This window comes from Cydia strobilella, chromosome 11 (genome assembly GCF_947568885.1).
Source record: "Cydia strobilella chromosome 11, ilCydStro3.1, whole genome shotgun sequence".
Taxonomy (NCBI): Eukaryota; Metazoa; Arthropoda; class Insecta; order Lepidoptera; family Tortricidae; genus Cydia; species Cydia strobilella.
Window position 1 is genome coordinate 8,133,712 of NC_086051.1, and position 25,186 is coordinate 8,158,897.

General features: G+C 41.5%; 2 protein-coding genes across 2 annotated transcripts in view; one reads left to right on the plus strand and one right to left on the minus strand.

Moving 5' to 3' along the window:
• Positions 1–989: 989 nt before the first annotated feature.
• On the minus strand, positions 990–1,897 carry LOC134745193 (large ribosomal subunit protein eL14). Its single transcript, XM_063679189.1, has 2 exons — positions 1,794–1,897; positions 990–1,554 (listed from the first exon to the last, which is right to left on the minus strand). The coding sequence occupies exon 2, from the start codon at positions 1,546–1,548 to the stop codon at positions 1,048–1,050; it is 501 nt and encodes a 166-aa protein (XP_063535259.1). The 5' UTR covers positions 1,549–1,554; positions 1,794–1,897; the 3' UTR covers positions 990–1,047.
• Positions 1,898–2,059: 162 nt separating this feature from the next.
• Positions 2,060–25,186, plus strand: part of LOC134745472 (intraflagellar transport protein 172 homolog) — a 33,838-nt gene continuing 10,711 nt past the window's right edge. Inside the window, exons 1-25 of the mRNA XM_063679514.1 lie at positions 2,060–2,184; positions 2,331–2,502; positions 4,644–4,836; positions 5,899–6,082; positions 7,954–8,088; positions 9,777–9,964; positions 12,324–12,463; positions 12,854–12,930; positions 13,798–13,914; positions 14,781–14,916; positions 15,158–15,288; positions 15,426–15,514; positions 15,715–15,854; positions 16,152–16,276; positions 16,745–16,850; positions 16,932–17,153; positions 18,631–18,803; positions 19,920–20,036; positions 20,198–20,368; positions 20,864–20,932; positions 21,064–21,309; positions 22,858–22,999; positions 23,403–23,610; positions 23,929–24,145; positions 24,949–25,072. Coding sequence (XP_063535584.1) covers positions 2,146–2,184; positions 2,331–2,502; positions 4,644–4,836; positions 5,899–6,082; positions 7,954–8,088; positions 9,777–9,964; positions 12,324–12,463; positions 12,854–12,930; positions 13,798–13,914; positions 14,781–14,916; positions 15,158–15,288; positions 15,426–15,514; positions 15,715–15,854; positions 16,152–16,276; positions 16,745–16,850; positions 16,932–17,153; positions 18,631–18,803; positions 19,920–20,036; positions 20,198–20,368; positions 20,864–20,932; positions 21,064–21,309; positions 22,858–22,999; positions 23,403–23,610; positions 23,929–24,145; positions 24,949–25,072 — 3,661 coding nt within the window. The 5' untranslated portion in view covers positions 2,060–2,145. The remainder of the gene's footprint in view (positions 2,185–2,330; positions 2,503–4,643; positions 4,837–5,898; positions 6,083–7,953; positions 8,089–9,776; positions 9,965–12,323; positions 12,464–12,853; positions 12,931–13,797; positions 13,915–14,780; positions 14,917–15,157; positions 15,289–15,425; positions 15,515–15,714; positions 15,855–16,151; positions 16,277–16,744; positions 16,851–16,931; positions 17,154–18,630; positions 18,804–19,919; positions 20,037–20,197; positions 20,369–20,863; positions 20,933–21,063; positions 21,310–22,857; positions 23,000–23,402; positions 23,611–23,928; positions 24,146–24,948; positions 25,073–25,186) is intronic.

Here is a 25,186-nt window from a genome sequence, read left to right on the forward strand (position 1 = left end):
TAAATTCATCATTTAAATTGCTAGCTAATGTCTACAATATATAACATTTTTAACTGTTTCTTTTACTCACCATAATACATTTTTCATTTCTTCCATCATCAAGTATTTTGTCATCCAGTTTGTTGCAGAATGTTAATCTGAAAAGTTTTTCTTGCATAAGTAACAAACAAGGAAGTTAGACAGTTTGATTAATATAGTAACAAGATTCAGTGAGGTGGTAAATTTAAAATCATTTAATTCATACGAACGAGACTATAATTAAAATCATCATTTTGAATAGAATTATCAAAAACAAAAAAGGGTGGTTTATATGACGGCAGCTGATCCTAAAAAAAAAATAATAATAAATAAATTATTTATTTGGCAGGCAAGAAACCCAATTTTTACAATTTACAAATAAACAAAAAATACAGTGCAAAATACTAAAACTTACAACCTAAAACAATGAAATAAAACATTTACAAACTTATGGACTAAAGATGGCCGTTCTCGGACCGGTGCAGTTTTCGCCAATGTTTGTTAAATTCGTCACTGTAGTCTTTAGCTAAGATCAGACATATCGTGAAATGTGAAAATCTTTGACTTATTCCCTGCCCTGCTACGTGGGGCTACTATTTCAGGGTGGTTTGCCCTTCAGGCATCTGGCGTAACCTATCGAACCTATCTACTGGTTTAACGTGACTATCGTCAAAACATTACACAGGAACATTACGATCGGCCACCAACATATATATTAAGCTCACCGTTCAGGTTATGGCAGAGACTATAGTTCAAATCATAATTTTCAATAGGATTATCAAAAATAAAAGGGTGGTTTATATATTAAGCTCACCTTTTAGGTTATAGCAGCAAATGCCAAGCCACCCCTGAAATATAAAACAGATTGAGTAAAGAAAAAACACCACATGTTCTGTAATAACCACTTGACTCACCTCATTTCACAAAATGGATACTAAAAGGGACTAACAATGCAACACATCATATAGCTTAAAAGTAATTCTTTATTTTGTCCCTTGATTGTCACTTAACCTCTCTAAGACACAAGAATTACTTCTTCGCGGGTTTTTTGGCGGCGGGCTTCTTGTTACGCCGCTTCGGGACTTTCGTTTTGGGGACAGCCTTCTTGCCAAAGACGCCGCCGCGCGCCGCCTTGACTTTTAGGCTCTTGAACACCGCTGTTCTCGCGCGGTTCCTCTTCACACGTGCCGACGTCAGCTTGAAACGGTCGTAGTCCGTCATAGCGGCGCGTTTCTCTTTGTTAGCAAGCTTCTGTGCCCATTGGCTCTCGGCCCACTTCTCGTTCAGCTTAGCGTCTGTCCATGCTTTCCTGACGACGCGGGTGGGCGCTGTGAAGGGGAAGCTCAGACGGAACTTAGTCAAATGGAGCTGGTTAAGGCGGATCTGTTGGCGAGGGACACCGCTGCCGGGTCCGTCGATGAGGGCGCGTGTCTGATCAATGACGTCGACTACGCTTACAAGCTTTCCTTTCAAGCGGCCATCGGCTACCAGGGCTACTCGCCCTGGTTCAACGTACCTCGCGAATGGCATGACGTCCTGCAACACATGAAAGTTTACTCTAGTAAAATTTATCACATCCACATGAAGACACTTTCATAACTAAACTTGTAAAAAGCAAAACAAGTCCGGCACTATAATCCTCGTGTCACTGAAAGTTTTAAACAAAAATATGTTTAGAACATGTATTTAATTGAATTCACAATTCACAAAATTAAATTAAAATTTAAATAAGACACACTATAAGCTCGATTCAAAAAGATAAAATAATTTCTAACCTAGACAACGTCTTCACGAATGAAAAGTACTAACGAAAAGAATTTCCGGTTAATTGACAGCTATGTCCAGGTGTTGCCATGTACAAGCACATTGCGAAAAACCGGTAAATATCGGTATGGCATAAAGTCAAGTTCACACGATTACTACCAATGTTAGGGGTTCTATAGAACTCAACCATGGAACCCTTAACATCGCTACTTTATTATATTCTTTATTTCTCTATGCCTGTGAATTTCCGATATGGCGCCAATTCAAATGTCGCTTGCTGTCGCTATGCAACAATGACAGAACAAACAGTGACTTGAAATAAATAGAAATATACGTTTACGTGATAAATAATATTACTTAAAAATGCGTTTGAAATATTCAAAAACGTTAATGGAAGCACAAGTAAGAATGTTTCAAAATTAATTACGATGAATGTTTTAAAAGTGGAAGTAAAGTTTTTGCTAGTCATGTCATAATGAAAACAATTAATTAGGTAATTGACGTGGAAATACTAAGTTCATAGAAGTTTTTGTCACACACAAACACAGGAGGGCGAAAGTCCTATCGCCGACATCTGCTGGTCAGCGAACAATGTGAAGCTGGCGGTGGCGACGTGCGAGCGGCAGGTTCTGCTGTTCGACCGCGATGGAGTGCGGCGAGATAAGTTCAGCACTAAGCCCGCTGACCCTGCCGCTGGGAAGAAGTCTTACGTTATTACAAGTACGCATTTGTGATTTTTAGAGTTCCGTACCTCAAAAGGAAAAAAAACGGAACCCTTATAGGATCACTCGTGCGTCTGTCTGTCTGTCTGTCCGTCTGTCACAGCCTATTTTCTCCGAAACTACTTCACCAATTAGTAGTTGAAATTTGGTACACATACGTAAGTTTGTGACCCAAAGACGGACATGTAACGTAAACAAATGAATTTTAAACATGGTGGCCACTTTTGGGGGGTAAATGAGAAAATTAAAACAAAGTTTTTAAAACTATATCGTGTTACATATCAAATGAAAGAGCTTATTATGAGTATCTCAAACATTTTTTTTTAATTGTGCCATTTCAAAAGGGTACTTATTGTCGGTTGTCAATAAGGCGCTATTTCCGCGCTTAAATTTGAAATCAACCTTATTGACAAGCGACAATGTGGTACGTCTTGGTTGAAAATGTCACAATTTTAAAGTAAATAGTTTAGGAGTTATGTAAGAAAATAGCCAAAAAATTACTCCCCCCCCTTTATCTCCGAAACTACTGGGTCTAAAATGTTGAAAAAAATATACTAAAATAACTCTTTACCTATAGATCACAGGAAAACCTATTAGAAATGTGCAGTCAAGCGTGAGCCGGACTTAATTACTTAGTTTTTGATCCGACCGACCCCTACGGGTTTTTTAAAGACAATTCACTCACGTTTCACATAAAAAAATGCATTGTTAAAAATTTTGTGATGTACGGAACCCATGAAACGCGAGTCCGACTCGCACTTGGCCGGTTTTATTTTAATTAAAGACATCTGACGTTTCACATAAAGAATAGGTACCTGATGTTAAAAATTGTGTAATGTACGGAACCCTCGGAACGCGAGTCCAACTCGCAATTGGCCGTTTTTTTTGATCAATAATAACATCCTATTAATTAGTTACACAAGAGCAGGTGTAGTTTGATTTCATCGGTTATTGCAATGGTAGGTAAGATTCATCTCTACAATCCGTCGTTACAGACCCATGGAAACCACGGATCGGTAGTGTATTTTAATAATATCGTAAACGACTCACTTAATTATTAGTAGGTTATTTATATTTATGATTATATATCAATGGGAACGTTGATGTAGGTATGTTATTATGTAAGGTAGTAAGGAACTAAGGAATATCAATTTGATAATAAAATACATGACATGTAAATTAGGATATGACAAAAGTATCACCTATAAACTTGATGGTATAGTCTGCATCTTCTTAAATGATTTTAGACACAATGGCACGCGCTCAGACAATGACACACAATGGCCGATCGCTCACACAAACGAAACAATGGCTTTTGTTTAACAGGGTTGTAGCCGCCGTGCAGGTCTCGACGACAAATAAAAAGGCTTCGATTTGAAGTAAACGTGTAATCATATAGGTGCTGGTTACGAGGTACAGTTGATGTAAACGGTTAAAGGTGTAGAAGTGGTGGTTCTAGTATGGAGGCTGATGCGAAAGAGATTAAGCTAATTTTGAATGGTAAAATGGTAGTCTAAATTTAGGTGCCTCTAATTGGCCGCGATACAGGTTATGTGGAGCGCTCCTATTGGTGCATTTAAATAAGCCTCCGCATAGTAAGCGAGCCCGACGGCTGTGTTTAGCTACTGCATTACAAATAAAAGGTTGCGTTCGCAACAAGGGTCTTAGACGTAAAAATCATTTGAGAAGATGCAGACTATACCTACCTATCTGTATAGACTGTACCTATATTATGTAATTTTAGTGTCAGTAGACCCTAAGCCCTAACCGATCCAATTTTGCTTAAGGGCTTATTACATCCATCCTGCCGTCGGACGGCTAACGATCGGAAGCCCGATGCGGGCCCGATGACATGCAAGGGTTTTTTTCCTTTTCATAAAATATAAGAACATTGTTTAGGTACAATATTTCTTGATGTAAAAAAGTTGTTCAACTGAAAAAATATCAAACTTTAAACATTTTTGGCAATTTGAGACAAAGTATTTTTTACATGTCAAATATTGTCAACGGTGCTCTTATATTTCGTGAAACGGAAAACGACCTTGCTTGGGCCGTGCCGACGTCGGTCCCGATCATAAATTAGGCCCTACGCAGGATGGATGTAATTAGCTCTTTACAAGTTGCTTTTCAATTCTCCAGGTTTAGCGTTCAGCGACAACTCTGAGCTGCTAGGCGTAGCCCAGAGCGACAACATGGTGTTCGTGTACCGTGTGGGCGCGGACTGGTCCGGCAAGAAGGTGATCTGCAACAAGTTCCCTCTGACCGGCGCGCCTGTGCGGCTGCTGCCGGCCGAGCAGGGCTTCTATACCGGCACCAGCGATGGCAAGATCAGGTACTCCAAAGGGGTTTGTTGTGTGTGATGTAATGTTATCCATCTACTAGCTAGTTTTCCACCGTAATCTACCGCCGATCGTTATCACAACGCTACGCAATTCGGGTTTTCAAAATACTGCCCAGATCTCTCGACTGGAAGGGCAACAAGAGCACCAGCCTGCAGTTGGGCAGCGCCCCTTCAAGCTAGATAGAACTTTCTTCATCATCATCAACTATGTACCGTTGTACTATACTCTACCGGCAATGGCTAGAGTTATCAAGGTTGTTTTTATCCAGGTCTCTCGACAGGAAGAGCAACAAAAGCTCCAGTCTATGGTCAGGCGGCTACGTCTGTGTTTCGCTGTGACGGCACCCTAGTTTCAGGGTACGAGAATGAACCGTTGTTCATTACTACTAGCTATATCGCTGCACTATACCAACAACCGCTTTTTCTCAAAAATGGACGGCAAAGTCGACGTTGCCGGTTAAAAAGTAAGTCGCGAAGTGCGTGGTTTATGGTTAGTCAAAAAATTAAAAAGTTAAAAACATTGCAGTCTCGATTTCGAGTCTGCAATGTTGCATACAAATTCCATTATTTGTCGAGTTCCAAACTTTTTAAAAGTTGAAGCCATATCAAATGAAGGCATAGGTCCATTAAACAGCCAAACAGATGATCAGTACTTATTATTATAATGTTGGTACCGCGACTATTTAGGTGTCTCAAATAGGTTGGCGTATTTTCAGCAGAAAAATACACTTCCATTTTTAATTAAAAAAATAAAACGGCGGCAAAGCAAATCTTTTTACTTTTTTCTGTGAAAATATATACATAAGAACGTTGCTTCTGTTATATATTTCCATTATATTTGCATTTATTGCGCCTTTTTTGAGAAAAGAACTATATGTGACTCGTCTGGAAGGCTACTTGCTGGCTTCGGATTCAATTAAACGGACTCCCAAGGTCGTCCGTTTAAAACGAATCCTCAGCCAGCCAGTAGCTACTTCCGAGCCTCGACAATAATGTACTATTCCAATGTTCCATAAATAAGTGGCTAGTGTTATCGTACGTCGTTTTACCCAGGTCTCTCGATTGCAAGAGTAACAAGAGCTCCAGCCTGTGGTCGGGTGGCGCTTGTTGCGTGTCCCTAGCGCGCGGTGACGGCACGCTCGCTTCAGGCCACGTGGATGGAACGCTGTTCGTCAACGGACGGCTGCTGCTGCGCTACGCTCTGCCGCCCTGCGCTCTAGTTATGCTGCCTCCTTACGTAAGTCACACAAGTCTATTGTGTATAGTAGCCAAGCTATAATAGACGCAACGCTGTTAGTGTCAATCTAAATAAAGAATGCAATTCTTCCATTAGTTTCTAGTTATGGTACTACATAATTTGGTCCCACTCCCATACCAAATCCCCTCTCATCATCCCCCATATTATTTCTCTCATTATATTTATAGCTCTTCTTAGTCGGATACTCTTGTCAGAGCAGTCGTGGTCATTGAGGTCGTTGTACGGCCTTTTTCGTTATTTCCCGCCATGCTTCTTTATTTATTGCATTCCGCACGCACAGATTTTAAGGTGACCCGGTGAGAACTTTTACTTGGTCGGTCGCATTGAGGGCCGCAATCTGGGTCTTGTGCCATGCACTCTGCCCTGAACAACAAGCCTCTTCATGGCATCGGCTCTATTTATTGCTACTGATAGCTTACCACCGGTTTTCTGATAATAAAGAAATAAAGTATTCTTGCAAATAAATGATATTGATTGATTGATAAAAAAACCGGCCAAGTGCGAGTCGAACTCGCGCACCGAGGGTTCCGTAGTTTTTATTTTGATATTCGAGTTGATTGAATGAAACATAAATTGCGGTTTACGATTTATGACGTATTAAAAAAAACTACTTACTAGATCTCGTTCAAACCAATTTTCGGTTGAAGTTTGCATGGTAATGTACATCATATATTTTTTTTAGTTTTATCATTCTCTTATTTTAGAAGTTACAGGGGGGGGGGGGACACATTTTACCACTTTGGAAGTGTCTCTCGCGCAAACTATTCAGTTTAGAAAAAAAATGATATTAGAAACCTCAATATCATTTTTGTAGACCTATCCATAGATACAAGTATGGGTTTGATGAAAAAAAATTTTTTCGTGTGAAAATCTTAATGCGGTTCACAGAATACATCTACTTACCAAGTTTCAATAGTATGGTTTATTATACTTTCGAAAAAAAGTGGCTGTGACATACGGACGGACAGACAGACAGACAGACTGACAGACAGACAGACAGACAGACATGACGAATCCATCATAAGGGTTTCGTTTTTTGCCATTTGGCTACGGAAGCCTAAAAAGGTATCAATTTCACTTATTAAATTAATAATTAGCCTTAATTACCCATAGATTTCATAAACACGATTCAGATTCATAGCATAACAATTTTTCATGGCAGTTGATAGTGGGAGGCTGTGACGGGCGCGTGGCGGTTTACGCGGCGTCTGGCGGCGCGTTGCTGCGAAGTGTGGAGCCGGCGCTGCCGCCGCATGCTAGGGATCTCACGGTCGCCACGCCTAGCCCCTCTGGACAGGTACCCATAGTCTTTCTACTGACTGTAGCCATGGCAGGTGATAGTGGGAGGCTGTGACGGGCGCGTGGCGGTTTACGCGGCGTCTGGCGGCGCGTTGCTGCGAAGTGTGGAGCCGGCGCTGCCGCCGCATGCTAGGGATCTCACGGTCGCCACGCCTAGCCCCTCTGGACAGGTACCCATAGTCTTTCTACTGACTGTAGCCATGGCAGGTGATAGTGGGAGGCTGTGACGGGCGCGTGGCGGTTTACGCGGCGTCTGGCGGCGCGTTGCTGCGAAGTGTGGAGCCGGCGCTGCCGCCGCATGCTAGGGATCTCACGGTCGCCACGCCTAGCCCCTCTGGACAGGTACCCATAGTCTTTCTACTGACTGTAGCCATGGCAGGTGATAGTGGGAGGCTGTGACGGGCGCGTGGCGGTTTACGCGGCGTCTGGCGGCGCGTTGCTGCGAAGTGTGGAGCCGGCGCTGCCGCCGCATGCTAGGGATCTCACGGTCGCCACGCCTAGCCCCTCTGGACAGGTACCCATAGTCTTTCTACTGACTGTAGCCATGGCAGGTGATAGTGGGAGGCTGTGACGGGCGCGTGGCGGTTTACGCGGCGTCTGGCGGCGCGTTGCTGCGAAGTGTGGAGCCGGCGCTGCCGCCGCATGCTAGGGATCTCACGGTCGCCGCGCCTAGCCCCTCTGGACAGGTACCCATAGTCTTTCTACTGACTGTAGCCATGGCAGGTGATAGTGGGAGGCTGTGACGGGCGCGTGGCGGTTTACGCGGCGTCTGGCGGCGCGTTGCTGCGAAGTGTGGAGCCGGCGCTGCCGCCGCATGCTAGGGATCTCACGGTCGCCACGCCTAGCCCCTCTGGACAGGTACCCATAGTCTTTCTACTGACTGTAGCCATGGCAGGTGATAGTGGGAGGCTGTGACGGGCGCGTGGCGGTTTACGCGGCGTCTGGCGGCGCGTTGCTGCGAAGTGTGGAGCCGGCGCTGCCGCCGCATGCTAGGGATCTCACGGTCGCCGCGCCTAGCCCCTCTGGACAGGTACCCATAGTCTTTCTACTGACTGTAGCCATGGCAGGTGATAGTGGGAGGCTGTGACGGGCGCGTGGCGGTTTACGCGGCGTCTGGCGGCGCGTTGCTGCGAAGTGTGGAGCCGGCGCTGCCGCCGCATGCTAGGGATGAATAGCCTTATATTCAGCGTAGTACAATGATGACGAATATGACGCGTTCCCCAACCGGCAAGGAGCAACAGGCCGGAGCGGAAGCACGTTTGTCAAAGACGAATACCGAATACAAAAAAAAAAAATTAAACTATTTATTTCTATAAAAAAAAGCACATATAATATTAAACTTAACTACCAATCTTAAATTAAAAAGATTTTTCGAGTTAAGGAGTCATCTTACTAGCTATAGCGCGTAGTTCCACGAGGGAAGCAGGGGGGCTATAGGTAGCAATAGTCATAGTCAGTACATTCGATACAAAACAAATTTCAGCCGGGCTAGCACATGATTGTCGCGAGAGTATCTCGCCGCGACATAGACTACCCGTCCCCCTTTAATTCATACAGTTAGTAAAAGACGGTCAGTCTATCGCGCGGCGAGATACTGTCGCGCATAGAGTAACTTATACTAGAGTGGTACTGTCATAGTAAATTTTGTAACCCCAGTAAATTCACTGCCATCTGTCGACACACTTTAAAACTAAAAATAAATATTTTAAAAATACGATAAAATGTATTTAAATATGGAAAAATGTTTTTTTTTATTTGCATTAATTATTTTTATGATTTTGACCCATGTTCTTTCACTGATATGCGTTAAAATTATAAATAACAAACGAAACCGTCAACGCCTTCTAACGAGTGTAGGCCAAAACTAGTGGCGCCCTCTGATCGAGAATCAAATTTTCGTGATTTTCGAGGCACGTTTTTTCCTTAGACTGTATCCATCTATTACGGAGATATCTATCTTTGCTGTCGCGTTATTCATGTGCTCGGCCTACAGGCGGCGGACCTAACCAAAAGAAAAATCTTAACACCGCGATCTACGAATCCGATGGCGTTTTACCGGCGACATCTAGCGGCGTTTTGGGAACTAAAACGGTGTCGCCGCTCATCGTTGGAGGCCGCTAGTAGAGGTCCCCGTCGGAGGGTTGTTTCTGCTACTCCCTGCTAGATGGCGTTAGTAGTAGTGGTTGGGGCGTTATTCGTCTTGCTTATGTCGTTGGTTTATGTTTTCCATTACAGCAATTAAATGATAATTCAATAACGGAAATGCAATTGTAACATGATATAACGGTAACAAACATCCGAATAAAAACAAATATAAACTTCATGCATGAGGCTAATTAAGAACTTGTATTAAAGTATATTTTCGGTGTAACAGACGATAGCAGTAGGCACTTTCGACGGTTTCCTCGTGGGGGACATGAAGGAGTCCGGCGGACTCGACCTGACGTTCCTGGCCATACCTCATCTGTATGCGACGCGCGCCCTAGCCTGGAGCGGCGACGGGACCAAATTGGCTGTCGCCTCGCAAACGGGCGCTGTTATACTACTTGAAGCTGTTCTCAGGTATTCTGCGCTGTTTTAAATTTGCGTAAATTAAAAAATAAGAATTTTGATGACAGATGGTTTACGTTTACTTTCTGCTTATACTTTGAGTAGGTACCTATCGCTGTTTTTCAATTATTAACCTTATTGCATAACTATACATAGGTATCTTAATGTGTAAACAAACCAAATTTCGGAGAGCATAAGCGTCGTCATCATTAGCTTAAGAGTTATTCTCTTGTCGGTGGAGTATCTTCCAGCTTTCCCTATCCCGCGCCAGCTCTTTGACTTTTTGATACGACACGACCCCTACTTTTTCTTTCACTTGATCTAAAAAGCTGCGTCTGGGTTTTCCTCTACCCCGCTTCCTTCCTATCCGCCCCTCCAGGATAGTTTTAAAGAAGTAGTCGTGTCGTATTAAGTGTCCAATCATTTTCCCGCGTCTATTTGCAATAGTGTTCAGAATAGCTCTTCTTTCACTCACTCTTCTTAGCACCTCCTCATTCGTTATCCTGTCTCTCCAACTAATGCCTTCCATTCGCCTCCAGCACCATAAGCGTCGTATGGATCCCTAATAAAAATTATACATTTAAGAATAAGTATAGTCACGGGTCTTTGGCAGTTGCCTTGCAAATTAGCGCTGTTTAAGATATTTGCATAAATTACAAGTTTATCTGAAATGGTTATATGTTCTTTGTACGAATACGGATCTGACGAAATTGTTTGAATAGGGTTCCATTATGGGTTATGTTTTGTGTGGTGACATTGCACATTTGCCTATAAATGGTTCATAATAATTTGTTACAATTTAACGTACTGGAATTATTTCACTATACGGATTTAACATAAAGCATTGTCACTTTACTGCTTTCACTAGAGATGCACCGGATATTCGGTTACTGTCCGGTATCCGGCCTGTCCGGCCCATATTTTAATATCCGGCCGGATACCGGGTAGTAACGGCTTGATTTCGGAGTAAACAAATTGGATTTAAGAAACAGTCACGGTCATAATCGTACTCGTTTATATTATTTTAAAACAATGTTAACATTCCACTCACTTGCACGCGCACTCATTTCGAATCTAGAAATGAGTCCGCGCGAACGTTCACTACGAAACCTTCACTTTCTGAAAAACCGAAATGTAGGTATAGTTCCACCGGCCGAATATTCTGCGGGCGGATACCGAATATTCGGCCGATGGCCAGGCCGAATATTCGGGCGATGGCCAGGCCGAACATCCGGTTTTCTGTATCCGGCCAAACAACTATCCGTTGCATCTCTAGCTTTCACTCAGCCTGTTCGTAGTGCTACGCCGTAGCTCGTAGCCCGTAGCTCATAGCCCGTAGCTCCAGTCCATATCGTTATTAGTTCGTCGTCGGTCCGAAGCAAATGCTTAGTTCCGTATTTGTAACGTCTGGAAACGCCTTTAAAAATCATGATAACAGCAAGTATAGGTTCCTTAAGGGCCCGTAATGTTCATGTGACACCCCTGGTGTTGCAAGCTACGGTGGTTACCGTAGCTTGCAACTCCAGGGGCGTATGCCTGTTTGCCACCGACGTGGTATTAAAAAAATGATTAAATTGTTTATGTCTATACACAGACCACCTCAACTACTAGACCGAGTAAATAAGACCATGGAGGTCACACATAAGCGCTCCCGTACACGTTTAGTATGGGAGCGCGACTGCTTATTTCAGTTACGCTCTCGTTTACGATCACAAAAACTACAAATCGACAGTGTTATGTTTTAAATAATGTGTTACGTGCACAATTATTACATACATGGGCCCATTTCTCGAACGGTATTAGACTAATATTATTAGTCCACGAACTGTCAAATCGTATGGGTTGCCATGACAACACTTATAATATTAGACTAATATCGTTCGAGAAATGGGCCCCATATCAGATCTACAAGTTTACAATCTACAAAAATTCACACTTAAAAACGTGTAACACAAAACATGGTGCTTATATCAAATGTAGATTCATTCCTACAATTTACATATTTGTTAAAAATAAATAATACAAATTTGTCGCTTATTATGTTTTATGGTACACAAACTTGTTAAATATAACAGTAATTAACACTTGATTAAAAAAAATTCGTTTCTTGTATATAGTAATTGTTAGTTTTTTTAATATAGGGCCCAGTACTAGTGTAAATTCAATATATTTACAAAAAAAATAAGCTTCAGGAGTTTACCCGGGCTATTATAGTAGACAATGGTGTAGAAAACAACTCATTTGTGCTGCTCGAATCGTTGCATTTTACAAGAAAAATTGCGCCTTTATATTTGTGACATCGTGCTTTTTGTAAACGCTTCAAAATGTCTGAGTCTGGGTAGGCTGTGATGTGTATAGCTTTTACGGACAGACGCTGGGTGTGGCGAGACTCTGTGGAGGTTCAACACGTGAGCCCGAAGCAGCTTGTATTGACGCGGCTGGCCAACGACGCTCCGCCCATGACCGTCACCACCAAACACGCGTCCGACATATTTCATGTTCGCTTTATAGGTAAGATACGAGGTAGAGATACAAACGCTTAATGTGGGCCTCTGTGTAAGCGTTGATTTCAGGTCTTAAGAAACGTCCATGTTTGTCGTTGTAAATCAAATACAGCACGACCTATGGTTCTCTTCTCTATCTACTTCAGCCACAATGTAAAAAGTATACAGTGGACCGACTACTTTGACGTGTACCGAGCTACTAACAATGGCTAATGTATGCAGCTCGGGTGCGCCCGGTACACCCCGCCCCTCACACCCCGCTCGATTGCCATGTCTAGACGGCTTCGTCAAATGACTGTATTGTTTTATAGCCTATGCTTCAGCTATCAAAACTGTGGCAATAATATTTTGCCCTGGTTTTTCGTTTGGACAATCGTTGAGGCTCTATACTTTTCAGGTAACGATTGGTACGCGGTTTGCCGTACAGCCAGCACTTTCATACTCTGCGATATAGCACGAGGCTTGACGAGCGAGGTGGGTTGAGAAATAAAATATTACCTACACTGTTTTATTTTTAGGGTTCCGTACCTCAAAAGGAAAAAACGGAACCCTTATAGGATCACTCGTGCGTCTGTCTGTCTGTCCGTCTGTCACAGCCTATTTTCTCCGAAACTACTGGACCAATTAAGTTGTAATTTGGTACACATATGTAAGTTTGTGACCCAAAGACGGACATGTAACGGAAACAAATGAATTTTAAACACGGGGGCCACTTTTGGGGGGTAAATGAGAAAATTAAAAAATAAAGTTTTTCAAACTATATCGTGTTACATATCAAATGAAAGAGCTCATTATGAGAATCATAATTTTTTTTATAATTTTAGGATAAACAGTTTAGAAGTTATTCAAGAAAATAGGCAAAACATGACCATTCCCCCCTTTATCTCCGAAACTACTGGGTCAAAAATTTTGAAAAAAATACACAAAATAGATCTTTACCTATAGATCACAGGAAAACCTGATAGAAATGTGCAGTCAAGCGTGAGTCGGACTTAATTACTTAGTTTTTGATCCTACCCCTACGGGTTTTTAAGGGATACTTCACTCACGTTTCACATAAAAAATACATTGTTTAAACTGTGTAATGTACGGAACCCTTGGAACGCGAGTTCGACTCGCACTTGGCCGGTTTTTTTTAGTTGTGTTTGTGTGGATTAATATTTAAATCCCAAAAACAGGTCTGTAAGCTTTTTATCAATATCAGGGGGGGGGGGGGGGGTTGGATCCTATAGTAAAAGTTGCTAAGTATAATCCTAAAACCTCCCTGGCAATGGGAATGTACTATTTTTTTGCCATCCTGTATAAAGTTACTACGACTTATTGACGTCGTGTTTTGTTTAGATTCCATGGTCCGGCAGTGGGGAACGGATATACGCCGCGGTCGGCGGAGCTTGCCTACTGCACCGCGCGGGCGAATTGAGCGTCGTCGAATACGGACTCGATAAACTATTGCATACTGTAAGTTTGATATTTTGATAAGTAATTTTACCTAATAATAATTATTATTTTTAACTTGTTTCATCAAACATTAACCAGGAAACATTGCACATTGTTAAATAAAACGTGACGTAGTCTGTTCGACGATACGCTATTATTTAAGCCAAACGAGGGCCGATCGCTTTCCATTCAATTGAATTCAATACTTTATTCATAAAATACAATTTTACAAGTCAGATACATGCTAAATACTAGCATGTACCGCAGCATGTGCCAGTGTCGCGTTCTGGAAAGTTCTGACCTACTAATTGTCCCGATAGGTATGGGAAATTATAAATGAGTAGGCAGAAGAACGTTCAATAAAAAAATATTTATTACCACAACTAGCTCACATGGTAAAACGGGTAAAATGTCGTGGTTCGTGCTTATACTTGTCAAGATCGGATTCCGCTAGTCGTTTGCAGCCGAAGTACTCCCCTGACGGTGCCGAGGTGGTAGGCGCAGGTTTTTCGGGTCGGCGCTGAGTTCAGCGCAACTCGGAACTGTGTGGCGCTGAGTCGGGGAAAGGGCCAGAAGCACGCCAGTAGCAGAACGGCAAGCGGGCGGCAAGCAGAAAGCCAATAAAAGTCACTCTGGACTTTGGACCCCAATTCGGGGTACACTTAAAAACATAATTAAACACCACAATGATTTTATAATTGGTGAGGGACGCGTAGGGACGAAGTTAAAATTCGATTACGGATTCGTTATTTCAAACCGTAGCAGAGATCGATAATAAGCGACGTGCGTTCCACTCAACTTCAATGATAGAATGAACGAGCGGGCTTTAACTATGTATGAGCTGCTTACGTAATCAACACAACCGACTAATACATTTTCCTATCCAGGTGCGAACTGAGCGCGTTAACCCGCACGTGCTTAGCGTGCGAATCAATGAGGGGAATGACAAGGAACAAGGCGATAGGAAGCATCTGGCGTATCTGCTGGACAGACAGACAATTGCCGTGGTGGATCTGACTACCGGTGAGGACAGAGTCAACCCACATACGTTAGGCGAGCGGAACTGTGTCATGCATTTATTTACATGACAGGTAGACGTCAATCACATCACATCACTTTTATCTCTTCTCGGCCACCAAACCCGTATCAATACCGGTGTCGTGTGTTGCCTTCACCACCCCATTATTGTGACCATGAAAATATAAGCCTGCTTAGATGAATAAGTAATATAAATAAATCTTTTTATTATTCGTGTGATTAACAGGAGTTCAGTTGGGCCAGTGGTGGCACGAAGCACGTGTTGATTGGCTGGAGCTCAACGAAAGCGGACAACTTTTGCTCATGCGAGACACGCGCCGGAGACTTATCTTGTTGAGATTGCAGTCTGGCGACAAGGTAAGCAAATCTCGAAAAGGTTCTAGAAACTATTGTTGATGTTAGAGCGTATAATATGCAATCTTTGAATTTAATTTTAATTTTTATCTGATTAAAGATTTTTGACGAATATTTTATTGACTTTTTTTTCTGCTTAGGAAATCATAGCAAGTGGAGTAGGATTCGTGCAGTGGATCGAAGAAAGCGATGCCGTTGTTGCCCAGACGCCGACACATCTTCTCATTTGGTAATACCCACCTAATTAGTGTTGGTTAAGACTCGAGTCTTTGCTTGAAGACGACTCGGTTTTTCAGATTATTATAATTAAGTCGAACCTCGGATGAACTTCCAAAAAGAACTGTCCTTTCAAATTGTTAGAGGCCCGAGTTTGTTGTAGAGGGTTGAGTAGTTTTCAGATAACTTTATTAATAAAAATAAAAATATTAGGTACAGTGCCTGGGACCCCGGTTGCGTGGAAATGGCGGAGTGTGGTGGCGGCGTGGCCGTGGAAGTTAACGCTCGGAGGGTGGTGCTAGATGGCGGACATGTGCCGTATCTTCAGCTGGACGAGCACCGACTTGCTTTCAGTACGTACATTAGGTTCTGCAATCAATAAGGAACTCTTCTGTAAACCGTTTGTGATTATGTTCAATGGAATAACATGAGAACATGACTGTTAGTTTTGCTCTGTCTGTATGTGAAAATTTCATAGATATCTGTTTTTTTTTATTCTTAAGTCCCAGACATGGGTCATCCTTCATGTTTATTTATGCGTGCGTCTAAACTCCGTCAAACTATACTAGATGTGTCATAAATAAAATTGATAGTGCTGAGGGCTGATCGCAGACATAAAATCAAAGAATGACGGTCACACAATTTTGTAGATAATGCCTTGCGTAGTGGCGATTTGTCTGGGTGCGCTCGCTACTTGGACGGCGTGGACAACGCCGACCTGGCTCCGCTGTGGAGACAGCTGGCAGAGAGAGCGTTTGCAAACGAAGATATTCAGGTATTTAGAGGACTAGGTAAGATAAGATTAAACTAACAAACTTAAATTAACATTCCGTTAATCATTCGTACGAGTAAATGGGCGTTTTCTAAAATAAAAATTGAATACCTAATTCTTCAAATCTGGACATTCGTGACGTAGTGGAATATTGACTATGCCAGTGATTCTGATTTGAAAGAAACCAAAAACATCAGGATCTGTCAGAATCAGGTTTTTAATATTTACTTATTTTAGAAAACGCCCAGATACGAGCTGGGATTTGAACACATGAGCCGATGTTTCTTACCAAATCGGGTTAGTAGTTGGCTCTGTTTTTCCAAGGTTAGACCACTTGGTGCATGGGAGGTCTAAAGCCAGCATCGTCAGTGACTGGCTGGCAAGTAGACTGATTTTATTTTCAACACATATACCTAGTTAAACCAACGTTCAATCGACACGAAGTTAATAGTAAATACCTATGTTTATTAGCTAGCAGCAAAATGCTACCGGGAGATCGGCGATGAGGCTCGCGCGTACTATCTCGAGACAACTGTTCAGTTGGCGGCTAGAGAAGGTGATGGCGATGTAACAGCTGGTAAATATTGTAATATTCCACGTGCGATTGCATTTGTTATTATTAGAAGGGAGTTAATATCTTCTGGATTTTCTGTAACAGGTCTTCACTGTGCCGTAGTTCGAGCCAAACTTGCAATATTTTCCGGAGATTTAGCTTCCGCGGAAGAATTCTACGCCAAGAAAGCCAATCGGCCGGAGATGGCGATCAGCATGTATAAGCAGTTCAATAGGTGGGCCGAAGCTATTGCTCTGGCAGAGAAGACCGATCGACTGGCGGTGACCACCTTGAAGCAGCAGTACATGGATTATTTGACTTCTACCGGTAAGGAAACATTTATTGCAATTGATATTATTAAGGCCCGTAGGTTCGTGTTTTTTTCTCACTCTCGCTAAGCGTAATGTGCGTGCTCGAGCGATCCTGACGTGTCTTTTTATTAAAAAACACTTGTTAAAAATAAGTCACAGCAAATATGTTACAATTATAAATCATATACGATCTTTTACATTCTTTTGCTTTCATGAGTAATATAAACTAATTTTTTTAAAGCGTTTTTCAATAAAAGGACACGTCAAAATTGTTTACCTTTTTTCTAATGCTAAAATAAACGAACTATAGACAAAATCCTCAAGATTGCTAATTAAATTTCTGGCAACCGTATTTTGATATAACAAATGGCTCCGATTTTTTTTAAACTCATCTACTCGAAGGTTAGCTGATATAGGGATAAGTTCGCCTTTGTACTTCCATTACTGTAATTTATTTTTGTAAACCTGTGTTGTGTACAATAAAGTGATTACTACTACTACTACTACTAAACTGTTCTCTCTGAACATATGGCACCTTAATGAAACCATAAAGTAACTTATACTAGAGCGGTACTGTCATAGTAAATTTTGTAACCACAGTAAATTCACTGCCATCTGTCGACACACTTTAAAACTAAAAATAAATATTTATAAAAATACGATAAAATGTATTTAAATGTGGATAAATGATTTTTTTTATTTGCATTAATTATTTTTATGATTTTGATCCATGTTCTTTCACTGATATGCGTTAAAATTATAAATAACAAACGAAACCGTCAACGCCCTCTATACGAGTGTAGGCCAAAACTAGTGGCGCCCTCTGATCGAGAATCAAATTTTCGTGATTTTCGAGGCACGTTTTTTCCTTAGACTGTATCCATCTATTACGGAGTTATATCTATCTTTGATGAAACCAATGAGGATATAATAAGATAGAGCGGTACTGTCATAGTAAATTTTGTAACCACTGTAAATTCACTGCCATCTATCGACATACTTTAAAACTAAAAATTAAGATTTATAAAAATACGTTAAAATGTATTTAAATATGGATAAATGATTTTTTTATTTGCATTAATTATTTTTATATGATTTTGACCCATGTTCTTTCACTGGTATGCGTTAAAATTTTAAATAACAAACGAAACAGTCAACGCACTCGATACGAGAGTAGGCCAAAACTAGTGGCGCCATCTGATCGAGAATCAAATTTTCGTGATTTTCGAGGCACGTTTTTTCCTTAGACTGTATCCATCTATTACGGAGTTATATCTATCTTTGATGAAACGAAGCCGCACCAAGACGTTTAGAACACCTTGCCCGCTGGATTGTACTTGCTTTGCGTAGATGTGTAGACAACCGCATGTAAAGCCACGGAGCCACGGTCACGGGACCGCCGGAAATTGAAATCCTTAGGCTATAACTGTCCGTTGGTAAAGATCGCTAGATGTTGTTTTAAACTCTCATAACGTGGCTTTCTCTCATATTAGGAAGGCTAGGTGAAGCAGGTGCCGAGTTAGCTGCATCAGGCGACGTCCAAGGGGCAGTCCGTTTGTGGTTGAAAGGCGGGCGCGCTCGCAGGGCCGCTGGGCTGATTCTTCAACAACCGGCGTTGTTGAGAGACAACGAGTTGGTCGAGACCGTCCATGCTCAGTTGATTCAGGTAGGGTCAACTTACCTGCGTAATGCTCTCAACGAAGTAGTGAAATAAAGATACAGTAATTACTCAAGGAAAACTGAACAGTACGGAGTTGTAGTTCACTCAATATAGCAATGAAAAAACTTTAACACACTTTGTACGTAATTATCAAGTTACTTAATATTTAAAAAAAAAACATTTATTTACATACAAGATATATACAGTGGTACTACGTAAACGAAATTAATAACTAGCTTAAATCTAAAATAGGCCCTTGAGGCATTGTACCAAGGATGCTGGCGGCATTTCCCCGCTGTATCGCAATGCTGATACGTTGTGCGAGAAAGCCGCCAGCTCTTCGGTCACCAGTTACGTCAACCAGACGCTTCGCGATTTTATATAATACATTTCCAAAGAGACAAAATTACCTACACGGACGGCGTTTTAATTTAGGTATCTTATGGCCGTGGACCAATATGGGTGCAACGACCATAAAATACTTAGACAGCTAAACAATAGGTCAGAAGGACAGAAGACCACAATATCTCGAACCACAAAGTTGTAATTACTATCGGGAAAGAACACTACATTATATAACTCCTAGAAACCTAGAATCTATAACAACATACGATTTCTGTCTGTAAATGAAAATATTACCAAAGCAGCGTTTAAAAGAAAATTAAAAATCGAGATGTTGGAAACATACTTACCTAAAAATGTATAAGATCAGTGTACAAACCTAACATGTGCGTATTAAAATATATTAACAACATACTTACATAAAATGTAAAATTATTCTAACATAAATAAATGCATGCTTTCTTTTCCTTCTCTTCTACTAACAATAGAATAAGTCACAAATGTAAACATTTAATTAAGTAAGAGTTGAGCGCGGCGCGCCAACAAACTGGTTACTCCAGTTTGGAGCATTTATAGTATATGTGTAACTGTATTATAAGAATAAATGAATAAAAAAAAAATATCCTAAATAAGTCTTAGCTGTACAGATAACCTTCTTGAAAGAAAATTCGCTAAAACCAACCTAAATTGAATGAAAATGAGAAAAGGTCAGCAAATTGGCTTTCGACTATTTTCTATTCTATCATAGTATAGCTAGTTTCATAACTGTATTACTTGCAGGAGGAATGGTGGGAGATGGCGGGAGACATTTCGGAACGCCGCGGCGACAGTCTCACTGCAGTCGAGTATTATGCGAAGGGCAATAACTTCGCGAGGGCAGTTCAATTAGCCCGAGAGGTACTTACATACTTTTTTGCCTAGTAAAACCTAGGTTTTTTGCGCTTAAGTTATGTATATTTCTGGTAGATATTCCTTTCACTGTAAATTTTTGTAGCCATGTACAAAATTAAATGACGCTGCTGCAATAACTAATATATTATCTTATTTTAACTATTTAGACTTGTCCAAGCGAAGTGACCCGATTAGAAGGCGCTTGGGGAGCGTGGCTCGTGTCTTCCCGGCAAGCTGGCGCAGCTGTGCCGCATCTTATAGAAGCCGGGGACACCAGAGGCGCCCTAGCGGCGGCTTTGAAGGCACACCACTATAAGAAGGCTTTGCAAATTGTACAGGTATGCTCTATATATATTAATGTTGTACGTGATATTGTTGTCTATGATTTTAGTTTGCGCTGAACGTTCCGGATCTTTCCACGAAGTCCACACATTCACTGCCAATAACACGCTAGGTGTATTAATTTTGTATTGGAAATGAAATGGAATTTCTCATTTGTACCCCGGGCATCGTTCGTTCCCAGTTTTCCCATAACCCCATCGGATCAGATGGTATCAGGTATGGTCTATATAGTTATCGGAATATATGTGGCTTTCCATCAGAGAAGGCTTTAGGCATGAAACGCCACATATGTATCCTGTGACAGTCACACACAGGTTCAAAAAAACTCCAAACTTATAGGTCCTACTATTTTCAGGGGGGTTTCTGGGCTCGGGTTTTTGTACGGTTTTCCATTTCTTCTTGGACATGCAGCAAAGTATTAACGAGCATTTTATAACCTCCTGTACTACGTATAGGATTTTAAATGCTTAGATACTGTATTTTTTTCACAGGTCATAGAAGACAAGGACCTAATTCGAGAACAGTGTGAACAAATAGCTGACCACTTCATATCTACTCAGGTTAGACCAAAAACTTTTTACCTAGTCAAAAAATATTGTAAAAAATATATTATTAATATAGTATTGGACGTGTACTACTCACTTCACTATAGGTACTTCTAGAATCAAACTTCAAAGTTATTGGTGTTTAGGAATGGGAGACAGCCGAGCGCCTTCTAACCTCCTGCGGTATGGCTGAGAGATGCGTCCGCGCATACAACTCGGCCGGCCGTGTCGCAGACGGCCTGAAGCTGGCTGCAGCGCAGTTATCGGAGGACGAAACCAGGGACATTTACATACCGCTGGCTCAGCAGTTACGGAGCGAGGGGCAGTTTAGGAAGGCGGAGCAAATTTATATCGGGCTTGGTGAACCGGATGAAGCTATATCTATGTATAAGGTATCTTGGATACATTTGATTTTTAGGGTTCCGTACCTAAATAGGAAAAAAACGGAACCCTTATAGGATCACTCGTGCGTCTGTCTGTTTGTCTGTTCGTCTGTCACAGCCCAAAACAATTTGGTACACACATGTTAGTTTGTGACCCAAAGACGGACATGTAACGTAAACAAATGAATTTTTAACATGGGGGCCACTTTTGGGGGGTGAAAAAGAAAATAAAAAAAATAAGTTTTTCAGACTATATCGTGTTACATATCATAAAAGGACTCATTTTGAGAATCTCAAATAGATTTTTTTTAATGTTATTTTGAAATAAATAGATTAGAAGGTATTTAAGAAAATAGCCAAAAAATTACCTTTGATCTCCGAAATTAATGGGTCTAAAATTTTGAAAAAAAAAAAATACAAAATACTTTACCTATTTACCTATAGATGACAGCAAAACCTATTAGAAATGTGCAGTCAAGCGTGAGTTGGGCTTAATTACTTAGTTTTATTATAGTAGATTGTTAACCAAGGGATGAAAGGCACTCATCCCTGCCGAGGTTGTTTGGCGCTCGAACGCAGTGAGAGCGCCAATAGTCCGAGGCTGAAATGATGCCTTTCACTCGAGTTAACCACTCTACTTTTCAATTCGAATACGAGGAAAGTAAAATGCATGTGTTTTTTTTAAAACATTACTCAGTATACACTTTTATAGTATTTCTTGAGGGTACTTTCAATTAACAATTTAGGCAAAATTATCGTTATTTATGGAATGGGGAGTTAAATATCAGAATGGAATTTTTATAACAAATTAATTTAAACCCAAATTTCAATAGCTTATCGTAAAAAAAAATCGTACTTGGAACGTAAAATGCTCTAGTGCAGAGACGTATCATTTTCTGCACACCTTTTAAAACAACAATGACCTTCTTTCAGAGCATGAGAAATCAAAAAGACATTTCACTCACGTTTCATATAAAAAAATACATTGTTAAAAATTGTGTAATGTACGAAACCCTTGGAACGCGAGTCCGACTCGCACTTGGCCGGTTTTTTTGTTAATAGGCTACCTCTCCTTATGCGCTGGCACTTTCCCGGTTACTCTGCCCTGTTTAACCAAAAAATTGGCGTAGAAGAACCAAGCTGTATTTGTAAAAACGACTGGCGAGAAAAGGCTTTGTTAAGTGTTTGGGGAGCTTAACTCAAACTTCCTAAAAACCTTTTATTTTATTTTTATTTTATTTATTAAGCAACAAACAGTCTCGTATATGTAACATTAGGTACAAGGGTAGTTAGTAATAATTCGCTTGATGGATTATTTATTGTTCATAGCCGCCACGCGGTCGACAGGTTTTATTAGTAGTGTTTTATTTACGTAAGGTTTTATTTATTTGCGTTTAATGTGTCAAAATTAATGCTGGTGGCTATTTTCTGAAAGTGTTTACAGTCCGAGGAAAACTCGACCACCACCACTACTCAAGATTCGACCTAGAGTCTGTAATAACTTATTATCGCTAATATTCAAGGAAGTATTTTCTAGGGATATTTGTGATGTTTTAGGAAGCCTCCCAATACGAATCTATGCTGCGCTTAGTAGCGGCTCATCGCAGTTCTTTACTGGAAGCGACTCGGCGCCATGTCGCTCAGGCGCTGCACGCTTCTGGCGATTTGCGGGCCGCTGAGAATTATTACATACAGGCTGGTAGGTATTATACAGGGATCCTTCATATTGTTTATCACTTGTATGAATCTGTATAACATAACTGTAGGTATAATGCCTAGTATTGCCGCTGCCACTGCTAATAAGCATACACCTCTATAACTATCCAAAATTGTTTTTAATAAAAAAAATTAATTATAAATTGCATCTTAGTCTGTATCCTCTAACCTTAAATCACAAAAAATGGGCAAAATAAACAAGTTTGGGAACAAATCAAATTATTTTATTGAATATTTTGATTTGTTCTTTTTTTTTAAGTAGTCACACTACTATATATACTTAAATTAAAAACTGTAATGGGCAAAATATTTATCCCATAGAAAACATCGATGTATAATCAGCAGAAATGTACTTATAAAACAGGCAATTGATTCCCAACTTTTAGGAGACTGGAAGAGCGCAATTCAAATGTATCGCTCATCCGGTCAGTGGGAGGGAGCGGAGCGTGTAGCTCGCGCACACGCGCCCAGTGGAGTGCAGCAGCAAGTGGCGTTGCAATGGGCAGCCGCGCTGGGCGGGTCGGCTGGCGCTAGACTGTTGGCGGCCAGGGGACTGGCGGCTCTGGGAGCGAGATGGGCGCTGCAGGCACAGAGGTCTGGTTTACTTATTTACTTTTGTGGCTCTTACTGTGTGCTCAAAGACCCGCTTCGACTAGAGTAACAGTAAGTGGCGTTGCAATGGGCAGCCCCATTAGGCGGGTCAGCTGGCTTTTGACTGTTGGCTGCCAGGGGACTGGCGGCTTTGGGCGCTGCAGGCACAGAGGTTTGGTGCTACCACTACCACAATTGCTTATGTACTTTTGTGGTCCTTTCTATGTTTGCGCGCTTTTGAATATGTTTTTAGGGGCCACCTAGTTGTTTGTGGTTTAAATAACGATTACTACTCAGATACCCACAACATGCAATTTTCAGATGGGATATCGCGATGGAGCTAAGCGAGCTAGGCGGAGGAGTGACGCGACGCGAAGTAGCTCGGCATGAAGCGGCAGCGCTCGCGGAGGAGCGACCCGAAGAAGCTGAAGCGGCTTTCCTGCGCGCCGGAGCAGCTGACGACGCTGTTCGCATGTGGCTCACGCGCGGCCATCACCAGCGGGCGCTGGTTCTAGCAGAGCAACATGCTACGCATTTGGTTAGTTTGCAGTTATGAAGTCACGGGGTGGTGGCACTCGCGGAGCAGCGGCCTGAGGATGCCGATGCTTTTCTGCGTGTCGGGGCAGCTGACAATGCAGTTCGCATGTGGCTCACGCGCGGTCATCACCAGCGGCCGCTGGTTCTAGCGGAGCAACATGCTACACATTTGGTTGGTTTGCAGTTATAAAGTCAAGGGACGAAGTGGGACGAAGTGACGTAGCACTCGCGGGTAAGCCATAAAGAAGAAATAAAACAGTATTAGAATACCGATTTTCACCATTCGCTTTCCCTTTCACTTGAGGTCGGCGCAGCATCGTTCGTCATCTCATCATTTCACCTGCTTTCTTTTCATATCATCCATCCACCTTTTTCTCTCACACAGTCCATCTACCTTTTTTCCTGGTTTACCTTTTCTCTACATATAAGTACATTAATTCCGTATAACCTCACGCGTCACCGGTTTTCAACATTATATTTAGTTTTATTTAGAGTTTTGAATGATTCACGGTTAGTTTCACTAGACTTATAATGACCGGGATATAGACCGTGATTACCTTTTGTATTATTTATGAGCTCCCGATATTTCGACGCAGTTACATGCGATATATCGAGTGTCGAAATATCGGGAGCTCATAAATAATACAAAAGGTAATCACGGTCTATATCCCGGTCAATATAAGTTTAGTTTTATTTGTCGTAAAGAGAGTTTTTGAAAACAAATATACACAGTCCGTGCTAAATAATTAAGTATATCATCATATGTGAAATATTTCCCTTAAACCTTTTCTTATCTGGTATTAGGTCGAAGAAGTCCTGGTCGAAGGAGCGAGAGCAGCGGCCGAGCGTGGTGACCTGGCACAGTTCGAGACTCTCATGATACGGGCCAACAGACCCAGGGAAGTTGTTCAACATTACAAAGATCTTGGTGAGTCTCCTCTTATTGGCATTCGCTTGTTATTGAATTTAGGGATAGCTAAGGGAGGCACAAAACCAAAACAACCGGCTTCCAGCTATCTACAGCAAAATAAAAGTATTATAA